At 46.8% G+C, this 23,104-nt stretch overlaps 1 protein-coding gene across 14 annotated transcripts in view; it reads right to left on the bottom strand.

The window, feature by feature from the left end:
* Dlg3 (discs large MAGUK scaffold protein 3) overlaps window positions 1-22,848 on the bottom strand; it is a 51,926-nt gene extending 29,078 nt beyond the window's left edge. For 5 of the 14 annotated variants that reach the window (XR_015646419.1, XR_015646420.1, XM_087600611.1 and 2 more), the window contains exon 1: window positions 13,176-13,262. Coding sequence is in view for 7 of the 14 variants with exons in the window: in NM_031639.2 (NP_113827.1) it covers window positions 14,047-14,149; window positions 14,606-14,762; window positions 16,331-16,490; window positions 17,136-17,280; window positions 17,583-17,719; window positions 18,004-18,173; window positions 18,368-18,492; window positions 18,889-18,939; window positions 19,193-19,246; window positions 22,147-22,503 (1,459 nt within the window). In the remaining 7 variants the exon portion in view is untranslated. Of the gene's footprint in view, window positions 1-13,175; window positions 13,263-14,046; window positions 14,150-14,605; window positions 14,763-15,641; window positions 16,137-16,330; window positions 16,491-17,135; window positions 17,281-17,582; window positions 17,720-18,003; window positions 18,174-18,367; window positions 18,493-18,888; window positions 18,940-19,192; window positions 19,247-22,146 lie in introns of those variants that run through there. The other 9 variants (XM_087600606.1, XM_087600608.1, XM_087600609.1 and 6 more) reach the window with 4 other exon arrangements.
* Window positions 22,849-23,104: the final 256 nt, after the last annotated feature.

Genomic DNA, 23,104 nt, shown 5'->3' with positions numbered 1-23,104 from the left:
GCCATTGCTGAGCTGCCCCTAAGGTTTTAAGGAATCACCAATTGTGAAACATTACAGAGCACTGGTGGAAATAAAGTTACAAGCTCCACAAAGAGCCACAGATTCTGATGAGTGTAAATTGTTTCGGCCTTCTAATGTTGCCTTTGGAGTATGAACCTTTGGGATTGTGTGAATTACAAGCACCTATGGAAATGCTACAGTTCTTCATGTCCTCAAAATAAATGGACAGAGCTAAAAGTCGATCAAGATGCCTATTAGCAAGCCAGACGTGGTGGCAGACACCTACAATCCTAGCATTCACGAGATCAAGATACTGCCTCGAAGTCAAGGCTAGCCTGGGTTACACAGTGAGTTCCAGGCCAGCCTGGGCTACATTGATATATGTCTCAAAACAACAGCAACAAGAAACCTCTAAGTATAGCGTACATGAATTGCTAAAGAGTACACTTCTTGGAATCACAACTTCCCTCTCTACAATTAAGAAAACTTGGGTTAGTTTCTCATTATGGGCCCACTACTTCAAGAATCCAAAATCTCTCAATTTTGAAACAATTTTGAAAATCTATTCTAACTTTATGATTTTAAGAAAAACCAAGGGGTTGGGGATTTAGCTCAGTGGTAGAGCACTTGCCTAGCAAGCGCAAGGCCCTGGGTTCGGTCCTCAGCTCCGAAAAAAAAAAGAAAAAAAAAAAAAAACCAAATGAGGTTCATGAGGAATCAAACCTAGGATAGTCTAATTTGATTTATTTAACAAAATTCAAAAATCTACAAATAACCTCAAACTGTTTGCATTTAAAAAGAGCCAAATATATAAAATGCAAAAAAATTCTCAAGGGTATGTAAGCCAGCAGAAGTGACAAGGAGCTTCCATATGGACAAATATTGCTTAAGGAAAAATAATTCCAGCTCTACCCTTAGAACAATGACTCGAAATTATGACTAACCCTAAACAGAAACCTGTTCTGGTCCCTGTACTGTCACAATGTACTTCCTGCAACACACACTCAGCTAAAGCTCTGGAAGGTCGCTCAGAGTAAAACAGAAGACAAGATGCACTCCGTGAGCATGCTGTAACAATTCCAGTTTTCCCTACAGACTGTGTGGGGATTTTGTGTTGGTTTGGTAGTATTGGTGTTGGTGAGTGTGTGTGTGTGTGTGTGTGTGTGTGTGTGTGTGTGTGTGTGTGTGTGTCTGTCTGTCTGTCTGCCTGCCTGCCTGCCTGCCTGCCTGCCTGTCTGTCTCCCCAAGAAGTGAGGACGCAGGAAGACTGGCTGTCTGGGTGAAAGTGCTATGCTCACTAAAGGCTTTATTACACCCAGCCACCTGGTCTGAAATGAGTACAAAAGTACCTTGCTTTCACATCCATCAAAGTAGTCAGATTGGGTAAAAGCTTCAAACAGGGCCTTCTCCCTACTTCAAAGGAAATTTCACATAGCATGTTCCAGTGAAAGATTACCAAGTGTTTAGCTCCCTTAACCTACAAGTCAAGGTATACATATATATGGAAAGGTCACCCAAGACAGGTCTTCTCTTGCAGAAAACCTAAGAATGAAAGCAGAATTCTACCTTTACTGTGATCTCAGTACCCAATAGACAGACATTCTCAGAACAATCTTCTACACTTAATGGTGATGCTACCTCATAATGACCAAAACACACACAGCTTATAATGAAGCTTGCCAATCTAAGTTGATGGAACCAATTTCTATATTTTTGTCAGGTCAACAATCCAAATTCAAATGCCCTTCACGGAATCACCACCTCTCCAACAGTCTTTACTGCAATATCATCTGAACCTCTTTTAGGTCAAATTTCTGTAAAAAGGAGACCAGAGAAAAAGGGACCTAGGGAAAAGACCCCTCTCCTCTAGTTTATAGTTACTAAAATGTCTGTGATTGCTTTCAAGTACTCTCTTTATAAAATAATCAGATAGTCCAAGGTAAACCATGACAGAAGAGTAAGAAACCCCAAAATCCAAATTATGAGAGTATAAAATAATTTGGCTTATAATAAAGGTAAGACTTCAAGTTAATGTCTTTAAATGTGAAACAAAAACATTAAGTAACCACAAGAAAACACAGTTGGGTATTTATTTTCTCTCAGTATAGGAAAGGACATTCAAGATCTATCAGTACAGACCAAAAGCCTGAGACGAAATGAAAAGCTGATTTGTAATCCCAGCACATGGGAAGCTCAGGCAGGAGGATAGTTGAGTTCAAAGCCTGCCCAGTCTACACAGCAATACCCTGTCTCAAACAAAAAGGGCCAGGAGTGTAGCTCAGTAGTATAGAGTTTGCCTAGCTTATGTGAGGCCTTGGGATTTGATTCCCATCACTGAAATAATTAATAAGCAACAAAAAAGCAAATTGCAAAAAGCCTTTGCAACAAAGAACTAATAATTGACCTATATTAAACCTTCAATAGCTGAACATACTACAACAGGGAATGAAGAAAGGGTTTAAACAGGCACCTTAGGAAGGGGTGCAAGAGATGATACCCACATGTGTGGCTGTGCAACCTATAAATCCTAGAATTCAGGAGACTTGGAAGGACAAGACTGAGGCCTGCCTAGACCACAGAGGAATTCCACTTGTCTCAAAAAGCCATAACCACACCACAGGGCAACAACAAGCAATAACCAGACACAAATGTTCAATTCTGATAACTATTATTCTATTTGTTCCATCCAGTGCTGGGGACCAGACCCAGGGCCCTATACATGACAGGAAGTGACCTCCCCACTTTAACATGGGTTTTGAGTCATAATCTAGCTATGTAGCTCAGGGCAGCCATGGACCTCCTGAGTGCTAGGATGAGAGGCTTGGTCCACCACACCGGCTCAATTCTATTACTAACAAAAAAATATACATCAAATAGAATTCTTATGTATCAAATATGTGGAGGATCTTTAAAAAGTACACCTGCTACATATAGAGGCTAGGAAGTTAGAAAAAACCATTAGAGGGAAGGGAAGGTGGGGGGGAGACCTTAAAGCTAGGGATGGGGGGATTATAAAACCCAAGTGATGGGAAAGTGGGGAGGGGGTGGGAAGTGGGTAATCAACACTAAGGATTATAAAAAAAGCCATAAGGAACCTACTATTTTATAAGCTTATTAAAATATAATTTGAAAAAGAGTCAGAATGGAGGTATCCTGCACTGCACAGGGAGATGTTTCTCCTAGAAGCCCCAGGTTATTTTTTTGTTTTGTACTTCTGCCTAGCAACTCACTACCTAGACCAGGATGGCCTCTAACTCAGAGACTTGTATACTTCTGCCTCTCAAGTGTTTATAGAAACTATCTTGATTTGTTTTGTTTGTTTGTCAATTTGACATAAGCTAGTCATTTGAGAGGAAGGAACCTCAATGGAGAAAATGTCTCCAAAAGACTGGCTGCAGGCAAGCCTGCAGGGCATTTTCTTAATTAATGATTGATGCAGGAGGACCCAGCCAATTGTGGGTGGGGCTAGCCCTGGGCAGATGGTCCTGGAGTGTAAATGAAAGCAAACTGGTGGCTAGAGCAATGGCTCAGTGGCCAAGAGCACTGACTGCTCTTAGGTTCAATCCCCAGCCCACACTGCAGCATCTGACAGCCATCTGTTACTGCAGTAAAAGGAACCTGCCTGATGCCCTCTTCTGCCCCTTTGGGGATTCATACACGAAATATAAATATAAAGGAAAGGTGGTGCTGGTTAATTCCAACACTCAGGAGGCAGAGGCAAGCAGATCTCTGAGTTCAGGCCCAGTTTGGTCTGGAGCGAGTTCAAGGACAGTCAAGGCTACACACAGCGCGCTCTCTCTCTCTCTCTCTCTCTCTCTCTCTCTCTCTCTCTCTGTGAACATATGTATGTATATACATGTATGTATATATGTATGCACACACATATGTATATGTATACATATATGAATGAAAGCAGGACAAGCAAACAAGCAACCGGTTTTCTCTATGGCCTCTGATTCAAGTTCCTGCCACCAGGTTCCTGCCCTGACATCCCTTAGTGATAGAGTAATCTGTGTGTTGTAAGGTGAAATGATAAACTCTTTCTTCCTCAAGTTGTGTTTACCCATGGTCTTTATCACATAAATAAAAACCTAACTTAGAAGCCATTGATTATTGAAGACCCCAGTGGCAGGTGTGGGATAACACTCTGTAAGTTGTTGGTCAGAGAGGCCCCAGAGGCCCCGAAAGGTTGTTGGCCTTGTTGGTTACCCACCAGAATGGGATGGTAAGATCCTACTGCTGAAGATACTACACACTTTAGTCACGGGCTGCAGAGAAATTAAGCTGGAACTGACTTGATAGCTTCCTCCTAGCTGGCTAGTTTTCGTAGTGCTAGCAGGAGCTATCCTGGCTGCTACAAGACAGGTTAGCCACAGTCTCAGCCCAGCTGTGAACCCTGTAAACTACAATAAGGACCAGCCCGGCAAGATGTACCCATTAGTGCAACAATGGCATGAGTATTGTGGGGTAGTTAACACTTTGTGAGTGGATTTGAAGCCAACTCCACACAGGGAATCCATGCCTAGTACTGTAAACCTGGTCAAGAGCTGGTGGCTGGAGAGATCACAGGCCCTATCTTTTTTTTTCTGGATGAACACGTGTTCAAACAGCCTTTGAAGCACGCATGTTTCTGTCCAGGTATCAGTGCTGTTCTCCGCTTTTATCAGAAAAGCTTCTTACTGCATTGGATGGTGGTTCATGAAGAGATTCACAACTGATAGAAGTGCTGAGAGTAAGGGATGTTAAAGTCTTCAGTCCTAAATGGGACAGCACCATAACCCACTTCCAAGGCTTGGCTACATGCAGAATGGGAGAGCTGGAGGATGGAGAGATATGCTGCAAAAAAGGCATGGCCACTTCACACACAGACTCACTGTAACTCTAAGACTCACTGCAACTACACAAGACCTGCACAAGACTGGGGAGAGCCAACAAGTTTGCATCCCGGAAGGGGGAAGGGTTCATGAAGCCGGGCTCAAGGAGCTATTGCCAATTAAAGGTGGCCCGGGGAAGGGGTGTCACTTTCTTTAATGTTGTAGTGATTGATGATAAGTTGCCCATACTCCAGTAAATAACCTCCCACCCATGTTCATGCAAGGAACTCTAATTAAACTCAGTGGGGGCCCACAAGCAAAAGGACATGAAAGGGTTCAGCAGGGGAGGGAGAGGAGGGAAAGAGTACTAGGAGGTAGCAAAGGTTGAGTTTCATTCTATGCATGTAGAAAACTGCCAAAAAGAATGGAAATAAATAAAATTACTCCGCATTAGTGAGAAGTTTTTTGGTGGGGAGAACCTTACACTGCCCGCAGAGGTAAAAGCTAATTTGGAAAAAAAATGCAGCAAAAGCATTAAACATGTTCATATCCTTTAAATGAATAATTCCATTTGAAGGAACATATTCTCAGGAAATAATTATAGATTCAAAGAAACCTTGTACAAGGATATTCATAAAGGCATTTTTAGAAGAACAGAATATTGGGGGGGAAACCCTAAATATCCAAAGCTACTAACAGAAGAATGGTTACCTGAATTACAGGGCATACATGAGGACTATTTGTGAACTACTTCAAATAATTTTTTCGAATAATATATAATGACCTAAGAAAATATTCATGATGTAGGTTAAAATAATGGCAAGAATTTAAAAAACTCCCTCAATCTAATAATCCCATCCTTTAAAGCTACAGACACATTGCATGATACATAAAATATAAATATATATGGTTTGAAAAGAAATATACAAACATGCAGATGCACCAGTGGTTATCCCTGGAGGTAGTTTGACAGGTGATTTGAATGTTTTGACTTTGTATTTTCTATATTTACAATTTTATGTAAATCTAAGTTTTTATATCCGGGAATAAAACTTAACAGATCTGAGTAAGGAGACACACTGAACAGACCAACAGTATACCAGAGCAAAGCCAGGGTTGCACTAGAAATCTCAGTCTACACTGCTCCTAGTTTAGCGATCAGATGTAAACAAATCCCCATGAACGCATAACTGTTATAACCCAGGCATTTAGTGCCTTACTGAAATCTCCATCCGCCATACTTTCCTGACCCACAATGCTGTAACCCTGTCCACTGAGAGAATGTGAACAAGCTGCCCTGTCTGACTTTGGTGCTTCCCACTTTCTTCTTCCGGGCAGTTATAAAACACTAGAAAATCCAGTTTGGAATTTAACCGCACGCTTACAAAATTCTTTCTCGTTTTAGAAATCCAAATCCTTAAAGTACGTATTTATACGAAACATGTTATCTTCATTTTTTTAATCTAACAAAATAGTTCATCATTCAATTTTGTCAAACAGAAAATTAAAAAAAAATCTGAGGCCTTTGCTTTTTAAAGGAGCTGTGAATTCATCGAAAAGTGAACAGAAGCCTTTCTCAAGAGGATAAAAGCCTAACTCAAGAATGAAAGGAGGATGAGAACCTTTATTGAAGCAAAGCAGTTATTAGTTCAAGACCGTATGATTTAATAAGTACAAACAGAAATTCATAAATTGAATTAAAAACTCACTTCCACTTATCTAACACAGAGTTTTAGCTAGAAAACAGATCACAAAACATTTTACATAATCACCTCATTTTAGACATTAGGAAACAGTCTACGAGTCAAGAATTTTTATCCACTTAGAGAAAAATTCAGAAGTAGATTTCAGGAACTTGGCTTCTCTGATATGGAGAATATATGACCTCTATATAATACATATGTAGGAGTCTAGTGTCTATATATTGGGCTAATAAATATGTATTGTATAGGTGTACAGTGTTTGTATGCATATATCTTAAACAACAGTAGCAAAAATAATAGTTTTAACTTCAGTGACAGTGGAAGTCCCAAATTATTCTCTCTTTGTTCCTCTGTTTAAAGCAACAGAACATTTACCTTTTGTTGAATATACTAGTGTTGTTTTCTTCTTTTCTAAAAAAAAATCAGTGTCAATATCAAGGTCAAGATTTCAACACATAACACAATAGACTGAAAAAGAAGCCTTCAAACTATTAATTACATTAAAAAAATAAACCATTCTTATTACTACATATCATTGTAATCGTTCCACGAAGCAGGAAGATCTGATATTTTACAAAGAGTAAAGCTTCTAAGATTTTGACTCACACCACCTAGCAAGGACAAGAAAGCACCTGTCTAGCCAGGTTCAAAGCGCCATGCCAAATTTCACTCCAATGTCCTTGGGCTACAGAAACAGAGAATACGGAAGAGCACAACGAAAACACACATGCGGCTTCAGGGGACAAAACTTTAAGGAAGGAGAGCCTCACATCCTCTCCTAAGTTTACAAAGCTAGTTGGGCCTGAAAGGGTGTAGTCACTTTAAGAAGTCTGGCAGTGCCTCAAAAATGTTGTTACCTTCTGACCCACAGCAATTTTACTTCTAGGTGTGAATCCAAGAGAGCTGAAAACATCTGTTCACAGGAAAACTTCTTCAGGAATGTTCGTAACAGCAGTATTCACAACAGTAAGAAAGTGAAAAGAACGCAAATGCCCATCAACCCAGGAGCGGATAAACAAAATGGGCTCTAACCATAGACTGCAGGCTCTATTAGCCCACCCTGAAAACAGGGAGGGACAGACACGTGTCACAGCATGGCTGAACCTTGAAGAGGTTACACTAAGAGAAGCTGGGCACAGGAGGCCACACATTGCAAAGTTTATGTGAACTGCCTGCAAAACATTAGAAGGTGCCTGAGGCTGTGGGGGTAGGAAAGAGCTAGGCGGAAACACACCGCTAATGGGTCGAATCTTCTAGGAGTGATGAAAATATTCTAAATTGACTGTAATAAAAATTCTGATTGCAGAAAGAGTTGAAAAGTATATCTTAAATGGGCATGCTCATATTATGCCATGTGAATTATATCTCAATAACCTAATTCCAAGAAAGGTGGACCCTACCATCTTTATCAGATTAGCATTTTCACTAGAGCTTTAAGCCCTCCAGCACGCTCAGCTCACAGGACTGAGCTAGTTACCCTCGGGTTCCTCCTGATCATGGAGCAGTGGCATGCCTGGCCCTATTTAGTCTCAAGTTAATTTGTAAACAGGATGAGAATCAAAGCAAAGCAAAGCTGAACAACAAATAATAAGCCCGTAAAATATGTTCGACATTACATCGGGGAATGCAAATCAAGACCACAAGGAGATAGCTTCACACCCAGCAGGGTGGTGACAACCAAAAGGATGGACAAGTGTTAGAGAGGATGCAGAGATGGTGCAGGCCCAATAGAAAGGAGCCTGGACAGTCCTCTAAGGGGAATGGTAATGCGATTTGATCCGGAGAATCTATCCAAGAAATATGTAAATGGCCACTGAAAGATTGCACATTGACATTCATAGTTTTATTTATAACAGTTCAAAAACTAGAGATTATTTATCCATAAAAGGAAAAGAAATACCACTACATGCTACAACACAATTAACCTTGATTGTGTGCTAAGGGAAAGGAGCCAGTCTCAAAAGGCCACATACCATGTACTTTCACTTACATGAAAAATTCAGAATAAACAATAACTTCATAAGCCTCAGAAAGTGGACTTGCGGTTGCCTAGGGCTCAGAGGGATAAGAAGTTTTGGGGGTGATGGTTAAGCTATTAAACTCCATTCATGTGTAGCCTTGAATTAATTGTTGTCATAAAAATGAATGACAGGGTTGGGGTGTCACTCAGTGGCACAACTTCTGCTTAGCATACATAATGCCCCAGATACCATCCCCAGGACTCAAAAGGAATGACCCAACTCCAGTTGAAGAAATGAGAAATGCCTACTTACACCATTAATATTCTAAACCTGGTCACATTTGCTGTTCAATTGAGCAAAGCAACTCCCCGCTCCCCAACAAACCATTCCCTGTGGGAACTCACTTTGCTTCTGTAGGAGAGACTGCCACATGCTTCCAGAAATCTCTTCTCCACTACTACTTCTTTTGGCGCAGGACTGTAAGATCACCAGGACTGAAAAGCTGAAATATACAAGGTGTTCTTGCACACACCTTTAATCCCACCACCATTTGGGAAGGCAGAAGCAGAAGATCAGATCTGCCCATCAGCCTGATCTACACAGCCAGCTCCAGGCCAACCAGGTAATGAGACCTTATCTCAAAAACAGCAGCAAAAACACTCAAACAAAAACAAAGTCCAACCAGGCAGCGGTGGTGCACACCTTTAGTCCCAGCACCAGGAGGCAGAGGCAGGAGAATCTCTGTGAGTTAGCAACTAGCTTGGTTTACAGTAGAGGTCCAGGAAAGCCAGGATTACACAGGGAAACCCTCCCCCCTCCAAAAGCATGTAGAAGTCCAGAGATTAAATGGCATCCAACCCCTACTTGTACAGGGGAGATACATTAGGAAGCTAGTATCTTAATACCATCACTCTCCCAAAGCCTACCCCTCTCTTTGTCTACTAAATAGAGATAGAGAAAATCCCTGATTCTTCCCCTCACTAGAGCCCCAGGTCTTTCCACTAATTTGCCTCCCATGGCCAATTTATGTAAATGAAACCATGAAGTAATGTTTGGTTTCTTTTTGTTTGGGTTGTTTTAGTTTGGTTTTTAAGACAGGGTCTCACTATTTAGCCCTTGCAGTTCTGGAACTCACTATGTAAACTGAACTGGCCTGGGACCTCAAGATCTGTCTGCCTCTGGAGTGCTGGTGGGATTAAAGGTGTGCCTGGCTATTTTTTTTTTTCTTACTTAACGCTTTCAAGGTTCAGCCATGTTGTGACAACCAGTTCTTTATTCTGTTTTAAGGTAGAACACAAACTTGGGTGTAAATTAGAGTGTATTTTGTTTACCCATTCTAGGCTCGATGGACATTTAGGTTCTTTCCGCCTTTTCACTCTGAGGATTCCTCTTCGTCCTTGCCTTAGCCTTGCTTTAGGAATGCAGTAGGAGTTTCAAAACTCTCTGCCTTGATGCAGTTTAATCTCTGCCCTCATGAGAGATCATATTGATAGGGTAGCAATGTTTACATTCTTCATTCCTAAATATGGGGAAATGTTGTAAAAAAAAAATAACCCTTTGGAACTCTCATGGTATCAGCCCTGACCCAGGACTCTTCCAGGGCTTATGTGAAGGGTTTCTGTAGTGAGCCCATCAGGCACCTTAAAATGGAAAAAGTATTCTCTCACTACCTTGGGTGGATTTACATTCCAGTAAAAAACAAAAACAAAAACAAATAAAAGACAAAAAAACCAAAAACAAAACTTCCCAAAGGATCAGCCCCCAGTTGGGCTACTTTAAATGATCCATTTCTGGCTCAATCTTAAAACAAAGGGTCTCTCCACAAAAACACGAGGTCAGTTTCTAAGCAGTTTCTAAGCAGAGGCTGAAGCAGAGTAAGTAGGGGGAAAGTGTAGGAGAGCTCAACATGTTGTAATGCCAAGTCCATCCTTCCCTCGATCTGCAGTTCCACAGGCCAGTGAGAAATAATACCCATTTTAAAACAGTTTGGAAGAAAGCCTCTGCGTCGTGCCAGTTGTTTAAATTTTCTATTTTAATGAGACTTTTAGCTAACAGGTAGGATTTGGGTATCCACAACAGTTTGGAGCAATCAGAACTGAAACTATTAAATATCTTTCACCGTGATATCTTGTCATTTAGCACTTCTATGTAATATTTCCAAAACTTCATCGTGAAAACACTTTGGGAAGCATCCATGCTAGGCACAATATAAAGCTCAAGTAGAAAGAGCCAGTTCCTATATCTCATTAATCCACACGAAGCAAGCCACATATACTAAAAGAAAAGCCTTGTTAGGATCTTTTCTAAGTTGCCACGCAGCCCCCTGCATGCTCAAGGGAGATACGCTAGAAAGCAGCTGCCTTAAGCCTATCACCTTCCCAATGCCTGTCCCTCTTTATGTATTCCAAGGAGATGTCGGATCATGAAAATGTTCTAAATTTATCTGTGGCAACACAGGCACTACTCTGTGTCACTGAACTATAGACCTACATGTGGGAAGTGAATGCTATTATGACTTATATCTCATTTAAAACATTTTAGAAGGCAGAAAAAAGTTCTTATCCTGACTGTTCTAATTAGTCAAAGCTATTTTTAAGCTCTCCTGCTAAATATGATGTAGTCAAAGGGTGCACTGGAACGGTGTGCCTCTGCAGTCTCCTTCCATCGGCTGCTTTCCCTCATTCCCCCCCCCCAGCCCCCTATCTGTTCTTTCTCCAATCCCCTCCTGGTTATTCTTCCACTCTGAACTGGTCTTAGGTCTCAGCTGTTATAACCACCGTATGTGCCCCCTTGTGGACCTCAAAATTAAATGCTTTTCGGATGGATCCTCAACAACTTTCCCTGTGTGACCTCAGGCCAGTAGAGTCCTAGCTGTCCGGTGGTTGTTCCAGTCCGCACAGCAGAGTGTGATCGGAGCCCTCCAGGGCTCACAGTCCATGTGAAAATCCAAACAACGAACGGTGGCTTAGCCAACAACACGCGAAGACTCTGCCACTTTTGCCAACAGACGAACGTATTTGGATTATTCAGCCTTGCAAGTAGGCACCGTGATGCAATCCTCCAAAGAGCCATATTTAATGTATTTTTAAAATGATCACCGTGTAATACTTACTCTTAAATACAAGGATTTAAGAAAAGTATGGATTCAATATAGAAAGTTTGATGGCCTATCCAGATCAGCACCTAAAGGTCCATCCATTTTCAAATGAAGAAAACCCTTTGCTTACTAGGGCTCTGTTGGATTGAGGAAACCAAAGAAAAAATAAGATTGGGGAGGCATTGCTTAGCAGTGCTTCTCCTAATTCCTGAAAGGAAGGCCTTTGGGCAGCATATGGTAGGAAAAAAACGCCTGACCCATGACAGCATCTTAGTCTACGTCATAAACTCGAAAACTACCCTGAGAGAGCACCACACACGGCAAGAATGACTTTAGCCACTCACAGTTTTTTATGCAGACCAACTGCATTCCCCAAACCAAAGTCATAGAAATATTTAGTCACCAGTTTTCCAGCATACTGCCACCAGGCAAATTCGCAGTATTGTTTCCATGTGCCCAGCATCAGTTTCTCTTACACACACACACACACACACACACACACACACACACACACACACACGGCAGGGTTGGGGGAAAGGTAGGCAGGCAGACAGGCAGGCAGGCAGGCAGGCAATGAGAAACCATTTCCTTTGCAGAATCGACTCAAATTGAGGGCAAAAAAAATTGATAAATATGAGTTGTTAAGAAAAATCCAATCGCAAACCCTCTCTTCAGAAGCAAACATCATAAGCCTGATTCATAAAAAACAATATCCCTAAGGAGCATTCCCTGTCAGGAAGCTGAACGCCAAACATGGAGAGAAATGATTCGAAGTGTCCATTTGCATCTCTCTTTCCAATTATCGCAGACCAACAAGCTCTCCTATTAGTTAACCTGCCTGCACTCACTCTTGTCTCCCATCAAGCCTGGTAGAAAGGGTGACAAGCCCTTTCTCCTAGGGCTTCGAGGGCACAGAATTAGCGTGGGGGAGGGGCGGGAAGGACAAAGGTGGTCGCTTTTGAGTCTCCTTAGCTTTGTCACAAGGATCCTAGCCTCTCCTGTTCTTCTTGCACAACTAGAGCACCTGCCAGCACCAGGTTCCTCCTCCATAGGGGTTTCAGGCCTGCAGGGCCTGAGTGTCCAAGGAACCCAGGCACTGCAGCCCTAAGGGGACAAAGGCCAGGATTACAAGAGGGAGGAGAGACGAAAGACGTCTGGTAAAGAATGAAAGCCTTGAGAAGACTGGGGACACAAGACTCCTAAACTAATTGCTGGAGCTCCTAGCGTTAGAGGGAGAAACGAACATCGGGGAAAGAGGAAGATTTAGAAAATTCCTCTAAGGGATTGAGGGCAGCTGGGGACGCAGCAGGAAGGAGACTGTGGGCTGCACTGAGGCTTTAGGACGAAAAGGGGCAACAGTTGATGGGTAAGAAGTGATGGCACGGAGGTGAAAGCCAGACAACGTTCAGTGGGCGAAGAGCCCCTCGCAGCGCAGTCGAAGAAGCCAAGGTGGCAGGCAAGGGGCCTCGGGGTGCACAGAGCAGGCTTTTCGGTTAGAGGGCAGAGATGGGGCGCAATGTTGGAAAAGAGGGTGAGAACAGAACAGTGGAGAGACTGGGAGGACTGCGAGGAGGCCTGGCCCCCGTCCATCCCACCTCACCTGGCGCCCAGTCGGAGTCCAGGTCTAGTGTCGAGAAAGCGCCAGCTCCGGCCGGTCCCTCTGTCCCGCGCGAGAGACCACGGACACAAAGCGGGGCGCGCGGGAGGAGGGGAGAAGGGGAGGAGGGGGAGGGGATAGAGGAGGAGACACCAGAGGCGCGAGGGGAGGAGGGGCGCCCGTCGCCCTCCGCCTGGGTCAGGGGGCGGGGCGTGCGGCTGGAGGCCGCGCTCGGCGCACCAATGGTTGTCCAGATGACTGGCAGGCTGGGACGCGCCTTCCTACAGTTCACCTCCTCACCTGGGCCTCCGCTGGCCCAGGCCAATCAAACACCTTTGTTTGCTTAACCGGCTCCGCCCACTCGCCTACTAGCTGAGAATACAAAGATCTCCATATGGGTGTGATTCTATTCCTGACCCCCCCCCCATCCCAAGGGCTTAGTATCCCCTTATTTTGATGAAGGGAAATAAGTGGGACCTCCAAGATCTAATCCATGGAGGTCTGATTTCTTACTCTTTGAAGTTCTTCTAACCGAGTTACTCTTTCCCAGGGCACATAATTCCCAATGACCACTTTGAGCCCTCATTCTCCCTCTGTTTGCCCTTAAATCTTTTGGTGGTGTTTCTTGAGGGCTGCTGCCCGCTACAGGCTTCCTGCAGTACTGCATTCCTCATCTGCAGGATCTTAGCACTGCCTTGATGGATGCTCCCAGAGCACCATAGCTACCACACTGTCTAGAGGGAAAAGGAAATAAGAGGGGACTACACTAGAATACCGCGGACCTGGTCAAATGGCTTTGTTACCTACGGTGAGATAAGCCAATGCTAAGTATAAGTTGAAACTCATCGTCTCTGCCCACCTTCCCTTCTCTTACCTTCAGGTCTATACTGGGCCACAATGGTGACTGATTGGCCAGCCCGTTTTAGAGCAGCCGCTGCCTGCTCATGGGTAGCATTCCTCAGGTTGACTCCATTTACCTGTCCAAAGAGAAGAGCTGTGAACTACCTCAAAGTCGAGAAAGAGAGAGAGAGAGAGAGAGAGAGAGAGAGAGAGAGAGAGAGACCCCCTCCTTGTAACAGTTATAAAGTGGATGTACATCCTATCTTTCAGCCTATTTGGATTGGTTTTCCACAAATTCCATCCTGCCCCCACAAATTAGGCCTAAAAGATACAATACCTCTGGTGTAATGATTATTTCTGTGGAAGTCAAATGCCAATCAAATTTAAGATCTAGAGACATTCATTTCTTCCCCAAGCATTAGTCTAGTCTTGTGCCTTTTTGCTAATTAAAGATATTTATAACAACAATTTACATTTTCTTCAGTTCTTAGCCCTTCCCTCTCCCAAGAAACACTTCTTGGTGGACACAAGGACTCCCCTCCTCCCTTTTAGCCTGGCACAACACCCATCCTCCCACCTCGACTTTGTCTCACCGATAAGATCCGGTCTCCCCTTCGCAACTCCCCACTTAGGTCTGCTGGGCCTCCTGCCAGGATGAATGAAACAAAAATGCCCTCTCCATCCTCTCCTCCTACAATGTTGAAGCCCAGGCCTGTAGAACCTTTGTGCAGGATGATCTTGCGGGGCTCTCTGGAGAGAAAGGAAGAAAGATATGACAAGGGAGGTCAGGACAAAGGATGACAGGAACTGTTGATTCACAAGATCCATACTTGCTGTAGGACGTAAAGACTTGAGCTTCTCTATGTGATGCCGTGTGCTTCCCTTTGTCTCTTGAAACCTGCTTGGCTGCTCTTTTATGCCAGGTGCCAAGTTTCAGTTCCTTGTACCTCCTTCCTAAAGTCTCCTAGACAATTTCCCAATGGGCATTCCTCAGCCCTCTCGGGTCCACAAAACTTCCTCCAGAACTCTAGAGCCCAAATTTCGCAGCTCACTCACTTATTTTCTTCCCTGAGTCTTCCTTTCTAGTAAGCTCTGTGAACAGCCCTGGAGTGAAAAAGAAACCTGTTAAGGTCGATGGAGTCACCCTGGGTTGATCTCCCTAACCATCCAAAAGATACTTTCATTACATCCACTGCTGGGAAGTTTTGAAATTCCACCTGTCAACTATATGACCCTTTCTACCTTCCCCCAACATGGCAGCCACCACTGACCAATGACCAATGGTGTGGAAGGAATAGATGAGGAAATCCCACGTCCCAAAATGGGTTAAACTGAAAAGAGAAGTATATATATATATATTATATATATGTATATATAATATATATATATATATATATTCATTCTAACTAAAAGTAGTCATATCCAAGGACCTTCTAAGTGGTCACAGTGCCACTAGATGAGCAGAATTATCTATTCATAGCTATCCATACAACTTGCCCGACTCCACAGCACACCGTCCCATCCTGCCATCTTCATTTGTTACAAGCATCTTTCCTGAAAGGAAGCCCAGGTCTCAAGTGAACCTCTTCCTTTTTTGCAGTTTTGAGACTTGGGTTCGATGCTCCCTACCTGGCTTCCCCTCCAGGCCGCAGGGAGCGGAGCGGCCAGGCCCACCTCTGCGAAGCCCTCCTCCAGGCTGAAGCCGAGGCCGAGCCCAAACCCAGGGCCAAACTTGAGCCTGAGAACTTGCGAGCCCTCTCCATGGCTCCTCTGGTTCTCCCCGGGTCAATCTACCCTTCTGTCTCCACCGCAGCTAGCCCAGCAGCCACCTAAGCCCCACCCTACAAACCTGTCCCCCTGCAACCCCGGCCGGCCTGACCAGTTCAACGGCCCCGGCCCGCCGCCACCACCACGGGGCGGAACCCTTCCTCCCGCGGTCCCGGGCTGGCCTGGCGGCCTCTCTGACTCCGGCCAACCCCGTCAGCTAAAAGGCCTCCTTCAGCGACTATGGATGGCTGCCGAAGCAAGGATTGCTACTATCGCAGGGCGGCAAACTCCCCGTTGCCCCCACTTCCTCGGCCCCATAAACGCTTCACCCCACCCCGGATCTGCATTTTCCGATCTGGGCCACTCGCTTAGCACTCCCCCTGATGGCAGTAGCCGTTCTTGCAACCACCTCTGTTTCCCTCTAAAGTCTGAAGGCCTCAAAGAGAAGGGCCCCAGATCTTACTGTTGGGAATGATGAGGGCCTTGCCCCTTTTGCCATACAAGAAGGCCTGTCACCCCCTCTAGGTCGAAAGAACAGGGGAGTGTCTTACCTGGTAAAGTCTTCCTCAGCCAGCATGTGTCTGGGAATGGGAGAGTAACGAGTAGGGGGCACCTGAGGAGGAGCAGGGTAGGTGACCTTGCTCTCCACTGCCCCAAGATAACCCAGGCTGGAATTATGGCTTATATGATTGTCAGCCAAGGCAGTGAAAGCTGAAGTGGAAAGAGAGAGAGAGGAGTCCAGAGATGTCCCACTATGGAATTTTCCCCAACCCTCTCTAAGGATTTTTCCTCACATCCTACCTCAGGTGCAAAAAGGACCAAGGAATGCTGATTTCCTAGCCCACTGCTCTCTGATTTACCCACTACCCACCCTCACCCCAGGGTTCTTCCTCCCCTGTCTTTTTCTAACCCCTGAGCTTATTCCTGAGAGTCTTAGAAAGAGCTGAAATCAAGACAGTCTACAAAGAAAGGCATGACTAGAGGCGTGACTAATAATAATCCCTTACATCTCTGTAGCCTAATAGTTTTCCAAGGGCTTTCTCATCCATGATCTCATTTGATCCTTACACCAGTCCTATGACGAAGGCCACACACACACACACATACACACACACACACACACACACACACACACACACACACACACACACACACACACCATACATCATTAGCTTCTTTGGGCTAAAGAGGAAACTAAAGTTGTGAAAAGGGCTTGCCCAAGGGTACCCAACTCGCAAGCACAAGGCTGGGACCTGAACTCAGTTATGACAATACCATCTGTACTAGTTCTTTCTGAACCAAGGGCACAGACACCGTCTCTGCTGAAACCAAGGCTAAAGACCAATGGGTACGTACTGCTGGCATAGTCGGGGGGAGCATACATGTCGTTGAGGTGGAGACTGCCTGGCTTGGCCACCTTCAGATAGACCATGTCTGATGTGTTCTTGAGTGAGGCCACAGCTTCCTCATGCCTCACATCCTGCAGATTGGTGTTGTTCACCTAGAAGAGGAGACACCCTAGGGTGGGTCTTAGAAGGGAAAACTTCTGCAGGACACTCAAAGGAGTGTTCTTTCAGTATACTAACAGGTCTAAGTAGGGTAGGGTTAAATGGATAGAAGGGTGGCTGGCCCTACCATGGAAAAATCTAGGGCCTTGTTAGCTGAGTAAACAGAACTCAGGTGATATTCCTGAAATTTGCCAAAATGCCTCATCTTCTACTGAGGTTTAGATGGAATGAGAGGGGTGCCAGAGCTGTTCCTCCCTACTCTACTGTTTGGGCATCCCCTCAAAGGCTCTCTCACCGCAAGAAGCCGGTCCCCAATCTGTAGGCGTCCATCTTTCTGAGCAGCTCCTCCTTCAATGATCTTGGTGATATAGATGCTGTTGTCTCCTGGGATGTGCTGGTTACCAATGCCCCCAGCAATGCTGAAACCCAGGCCTAGATGGCAGCCGACAGGAAGTGGGAGAGAGCCACGAGGAGAAGTTAGCATTTTTCATTCATTTCAAAGCCAATTCCCTCTGTCGCCTCCAAAAGCTCCTTTCCCACCAGTCAAACACCAGCCTATCATCCCAAGGTCAGGAAGGATTGCGCCTAAGGTCAAGAAAGAAGGCCATGATCTGGACTGGAGTAATCATGCCAGTCCCTTCCATTCACCTATAGGGCAGCCATGAACTAAGGGCTTGGGGTGGGTTGCTAGAGCATAGGAACCAAGAGGGCCGCACCTTTTGGCCCTTTGAGCAGGTTGACCTCCATGATAGTCTCAGGTGGGGGCTGTCGCCTCCGCACCACCAACCGCACCACAGGGCCTGCCTCCTTCAGTGCCTCCACGGCCCGGCTGTGCACCACCTCGGACACGTCCACCTCATTCACCCGTAGCACACAGTCATTCACCCTGTGGGGAAAGCCCAAGAGGCATGACACTGTGCAGCCGCCCCTCCATCATCTCTCCTGTATCCTCCCTCTCCTTGTCTCTCCCTTCCTCCTTTCCCTCTCCTTCTCCGATATAATGGAAGGGTCATCCTGCCCTTATTCTCTCATCTCCATCCTGTCCCTTCCACCCACAGCCCTGCTTCCAGGCCATCTCACCCCAGCCTCCCATCCATGGCAGCTGCTCCACCAGGAATGATCTTGGTAATAAAGATGCCAGGGTCATCAGGGACATGAGGGTTGTCGATGCCACCTGCGATACTGAAGCCCAGGCCAGAGTTGCCCTGAGAAGGGGGTGGAAGGGCACAGTCATTTCATTCTGAGAGCACAAAGGAGGGTGCTTGGCTCTCCATCTCCCTCCGTATCCCAGAGTAGGTTCTCCAGGTCCCATGGTGAGGATGGGACACATTCATCAGAAAGCGAGCAGTTTCTTAGTCTTTCTTGACCATTTTGGTGGGGAGGCTTCAGCAAACCAACCCCCACCCCAAGTTTCCAGGCCTCAGTCAACAAAATCACTATTTGTGAGTTGGTTGATGGCTGCAGTGATGTGGCTTCTGAGGGCCCTGCTTCTTCATACTCTCAATATGGGTTCCCCTGTGAGTCTTAAAATGCTACTCAGGGCCCTCCCCTCTCCTGAATGTAACCTTTGCCTCCCATTTCCCAGTCTCTGGAAAACTTACCCGCTCCAGGACTATCTCCTCATACTTGAACATGCCATCACTGCCATTCACCTAAAAGGCAGAAGCACTTCCTTCAGTGTCTCCTGCCCTCCCAGCCATCTGCCCTCTAGTCAGTTTGCTTCCTTCCCCGCTCCCACAAAGATCCCAAGCACACCACAAGGCATCTCTAGACCACAGATGGGGACAGGCTGACCCCAAGCGAGCACACCCCTCCCCTTGTGTCCAACCATTATCAGTCCAAAACCAGCTGCCTGTTTAGCCCAGATCAATTGTCTGAGACTGAGCCAACCAGTGGTGCACTCACCGATAGGCTGGGCTCCAGAGCCTCGGGGTTCACTAGGAGGGGTGCAGGGCTGGCCTAAGGGGGATGGCAGAGATGGAGCATGGTGGGCAAGCCATGCCACACCCAACATCCATAGGAAGCCTGGCGAGGGAACCTCTCTGTTTCTGAACAACAGCTCCCCCTGACTTTGGGATCATAGACTCCCACAATGTCAGATATGGAAAGACAATAGACACCACTTTCACATGACAGTTGGGGACACTAAGGCCCAGAGTGGTTGTGGGGTGTGCCTAAGGGCACACTGGGAGTTAGGATATAGAACTTGCATCTCCAGGTACACTTTGGGTTAGTGGAAGCGTCAAGGCCATTGGTAATTTGGCTGATCATCCCTTCCCCATGTTATTTTCATCATAGTTTTTCCCTGGAAGCCCTATTTTTATACTTCCTTCAAAGGTTCCAGAAATCCAAGTTCTCAAATGGACAGGAGTTAGAATCCTAATCCATTTTTTTCCCAAAGTAACTTTTGATTTGAACCCTTTCTGTGTTCCAAAAGAAAGGGTCAGGGTGGGAACTGACCAGGAGTCTGAGGACAAATCAAGGTAGGACAGGACTGGGGTAGACAAAATTCCCCATGACAGAGAACCTGATGACCCATAGACAGTAGAAGCAGAATTTGTGATCTTTAGCACACAGTAGCCATGGGAATACAGGCCAGTGAGGGGTTCAAAAAAACACAGGTTGTTTTCAGCAACAAATAGACATTGCCTTCCAGACAGGACATACTTGTGGCCATTGTTCAAGTGGAAATTTGATTCTTCACAGACATGTACACCTGCTCCCTCCTTCCCATAATCATTTTCAAGACTGAAGGAACCTCCTTGTCTCTCTCACCAGGTGTCCCAGCACTGGTCCAAATTCCTCTGGCTGTGTTATACCTTTCTTAAGTTTTGGCCCCAGAAGAGAGCAGCTGGAAACCCAGGGTGAAGGCTCTTCTAACACATTCTGCTCTGCTTCCCCCTTCCCACCTTCATTCTCTGCGGCACTGGCTTCAAGAGTGCTGACTAGCCATGCCTCCCCTATCTCCTCCTTTATGTTCTGTGGTCTTAAGGAGGCAGTGAGTAGGACTTCAGCTGCAGCCTCACCCTGGTCCCAGGAGAAAAATCATTGGTTCTTCAGAGACCCCCAAACCAATACAGCCAACTGAAGTATAATACAACCAATTCAGAGCAAAAAAGAGCCCATGCAGCTCTTTCATGTACCTAGGGTACCATGGGTGCTCCACATGTGACAAGCCGTGCTTCAAGCTTAGTTTGGGTGGTACCTAGAGGTTCCAGCTCCCAGTAATCCACCTTCTAGCTCTAGTCCCACTTCCACTCAGGGACCTTGCCTCTAGGGTCAGGAGCCATCCAAAGATCAGCCTGGGTAAAGATAGGGTACCCAACGGGCCCAGCCCTGGAATTAGCACCTATTTCCCACTGGGCAGGCCAAGTATGAGAGTGTGTTTGTAAGGGAGGGGCAAAAAAGAGGAGACTCACTGGAGAGGGCAAGGAACCAAGACTAGGGACATAGGAAGAGGTATAGACAAACAGACATTCAGAAAGGAGGATTCCTATGTCCAAGAATCCCCCTCTTTTGCTTCTAGGTAAAAAGCACATCCTATTCTCTGAAGAGGACAGGGGTGGCCAGAATGGTCACCAGCTTGGGGCAGTCAGCACCAGCCACAGAGAGCAAAGCCTCTCCTCCTCTCTTTCCACCCTGGGGGCTGCAGAACTGAAGAACTAGACAGGCCCTCCGCCATGCGTGCCAGAGACCTGGCTCTGCTGGCCCAGCCTCCATTTTGCTGCTTCTCCCACAGACGCTCCTTCCATTTTCTAAGCTGGCAGTTCAGGCTGGGAGTGGAAGCCGGAGTTGTGCCCAGCACCCAGGGGCTCCCAAGCTGTGCCAAATCAGAGCTGGGAAGCTAAGCTCTCTCACATCTGTGTGTACCTATAAGGGCCATGCCCTACTCAGGGCAGACCCTGCATGAGGGCAGCTACCCTTTGCCTAGTTCCAGGCAATATGCCTGCTTTGGAGCAAGAAGGCTTGTTTAACACCCCCTACCCCCCCCCCCCCCGCAACACACACACTTCAGAACAGCCTGGACAAAAGAGTCTGTCCTTCTCAGCAGCCTCTCAGCCTTGCTTGGGACGTGTCTTGCCCCCCCCCCACCTTTGCCTGTCAAGCGCTTCTCATCAGGGACAACACACACACACACACACACACACACACACACACACGTGTACACTCTTGCAGCCACATGCTCACACACATATACATGGAGACACCCTCAGGCAAACACAGCTATCCCTGCAGCCTCATCTACAGAGACACCTCCACATTCAGAGACATCCTCACATATCCATGTGCACGTTCACACACAAAGGGACTGCGATGGAGAGGGACTCATGGTATGGAGAGATGAAGCTTGGCCATCTGGGCACATGGGCTCTGCTACATACATTCACACAAGCTCCATTGCTTTATTCCACACACCCCAACATACATACAAACACATATGTCCCCCCCACGCAGAGCACCATGCCCCCTCCTCCCCTCCTATGGAGACACACACCACATACAACCCCCGCAGAACCTCCCGCCCCCTGCCAGACACAGAGACACTGCCACCCCCCGCCCTGCACTGAGACAAACCCAAATCCCCCACACTAGAAAATGTGCCCCTCCGCCATACCATCACCCCCTGATACAAACAGCTCCTCCCAATCCCCTCCAAATGGAGACCCCCTAAACAGACACACATAGAAGAAACATGTATTTTCAATAGTCTCTCTTTGGTCAGCTGCAGTGCTAAGGCTCAGATCCATAGACTTGGAACCCCAGCAACCTCTATTGCTCCCCAGACTTCCTAGACCCCAATTCCTAGTCCTTTGGGTTGTCCCACCAGCCTCCCCTCCTCCTCATCCGCCGGTCCTTACCTGCTCATACCAGTCCCGATTGGTACAGGTGCACTCGGGCCACCAGCTGGGGCCACTGCCGTTGAGTTTTGGGGTGTTCTTGCCGGGTACTGGCTTAGGGGGCACTGGCCCCACATCTCGGCCTGTGGGGATGAGCTTGGCCTTGGTGCGAGGGGTGGGGGTAGCCCCTGCCTGTGAAGGCAGGGTCTGCGAGCTGTAGCCTCCATAACCGGAGCTGGCCCCATTGCCCCCACTTGGCCCATAGGGGTCCGGCACCTGCCAGTCCCCATAGCCAGGAGGCTCGAGGCGCCGCAGGGCGGCCAGGCGGGTCACCTCATAGCACTCGGGGCACTTACAGCAGTGCTGGTGCTTGTGCATGGCACTGCCCCCCGCGGCTCGGACCCCCCAGCCCACGCCAGTTTCCACGCCGCCGCCGCCGCTGGGCTCCCTAGCACACTCGCACTGCTCAGACCAAGAAGGGGGGGGCACCCGTGGGGGTGCCCGGGCGGAGCGGGGCCTGGGGCCCGGCGGGCGTCCCGGGGCCTCTGCCCCCACGCTGCCCCGCACCCATGGCTCCCCCTCCAGCACTGGCGGCTCCGTGTCGCCCGTTGTGGCTTCTGGGCCGAGGCCCAGCGGCAAAGAAGAATCGGGCTCCCAGGCAAGGGTTAGGTGCGGCGAGAACCTCTTCTGCTCAGGTCCCCAGGATGGATCTGAGTGGAGTCAAGAGCATCTCTCCCTGGCTCCCTTCTCAATTGATTCCAGCCAATCAGAACGCAGAGTCAGGCAGCGGCAGCGGCAGCAGCAGGAATGCTAAACAGCGGCTCCTTAAAGAAACAGAAGCAGAGGCGCCCCCCGGCTCAGACACATCTCCCCTGTTCTCTGGGGTTACTGGCGATCCTAGTATAGGTTGCTGAGATTTGGGCCATTAGAAAGCTGAAGAGGATGATCCTGCGATCCTGTGTCCTTGTGTTGTCAATTT

The sequence above is a fragment of the Rattus norvegicus genome, chromosome X (assembly GCF_021556685.1).
Source record: "Rattus norvegicus strain SHRSP/BbbUtx chromosome X, alternate assembly SHRSP_T2T, whole genome shotgun sequence".
Lineage (NCBI taxonomy): Eukaryota > Metazoa > Chordata > Mammalia > Rodentia > Muridae > Rattus > Rattus norvegicus.
Note: the sequence above shows the minus strand (reverse complement) of the source record. Positions and strands in the feature narration are given on the sequence as shown.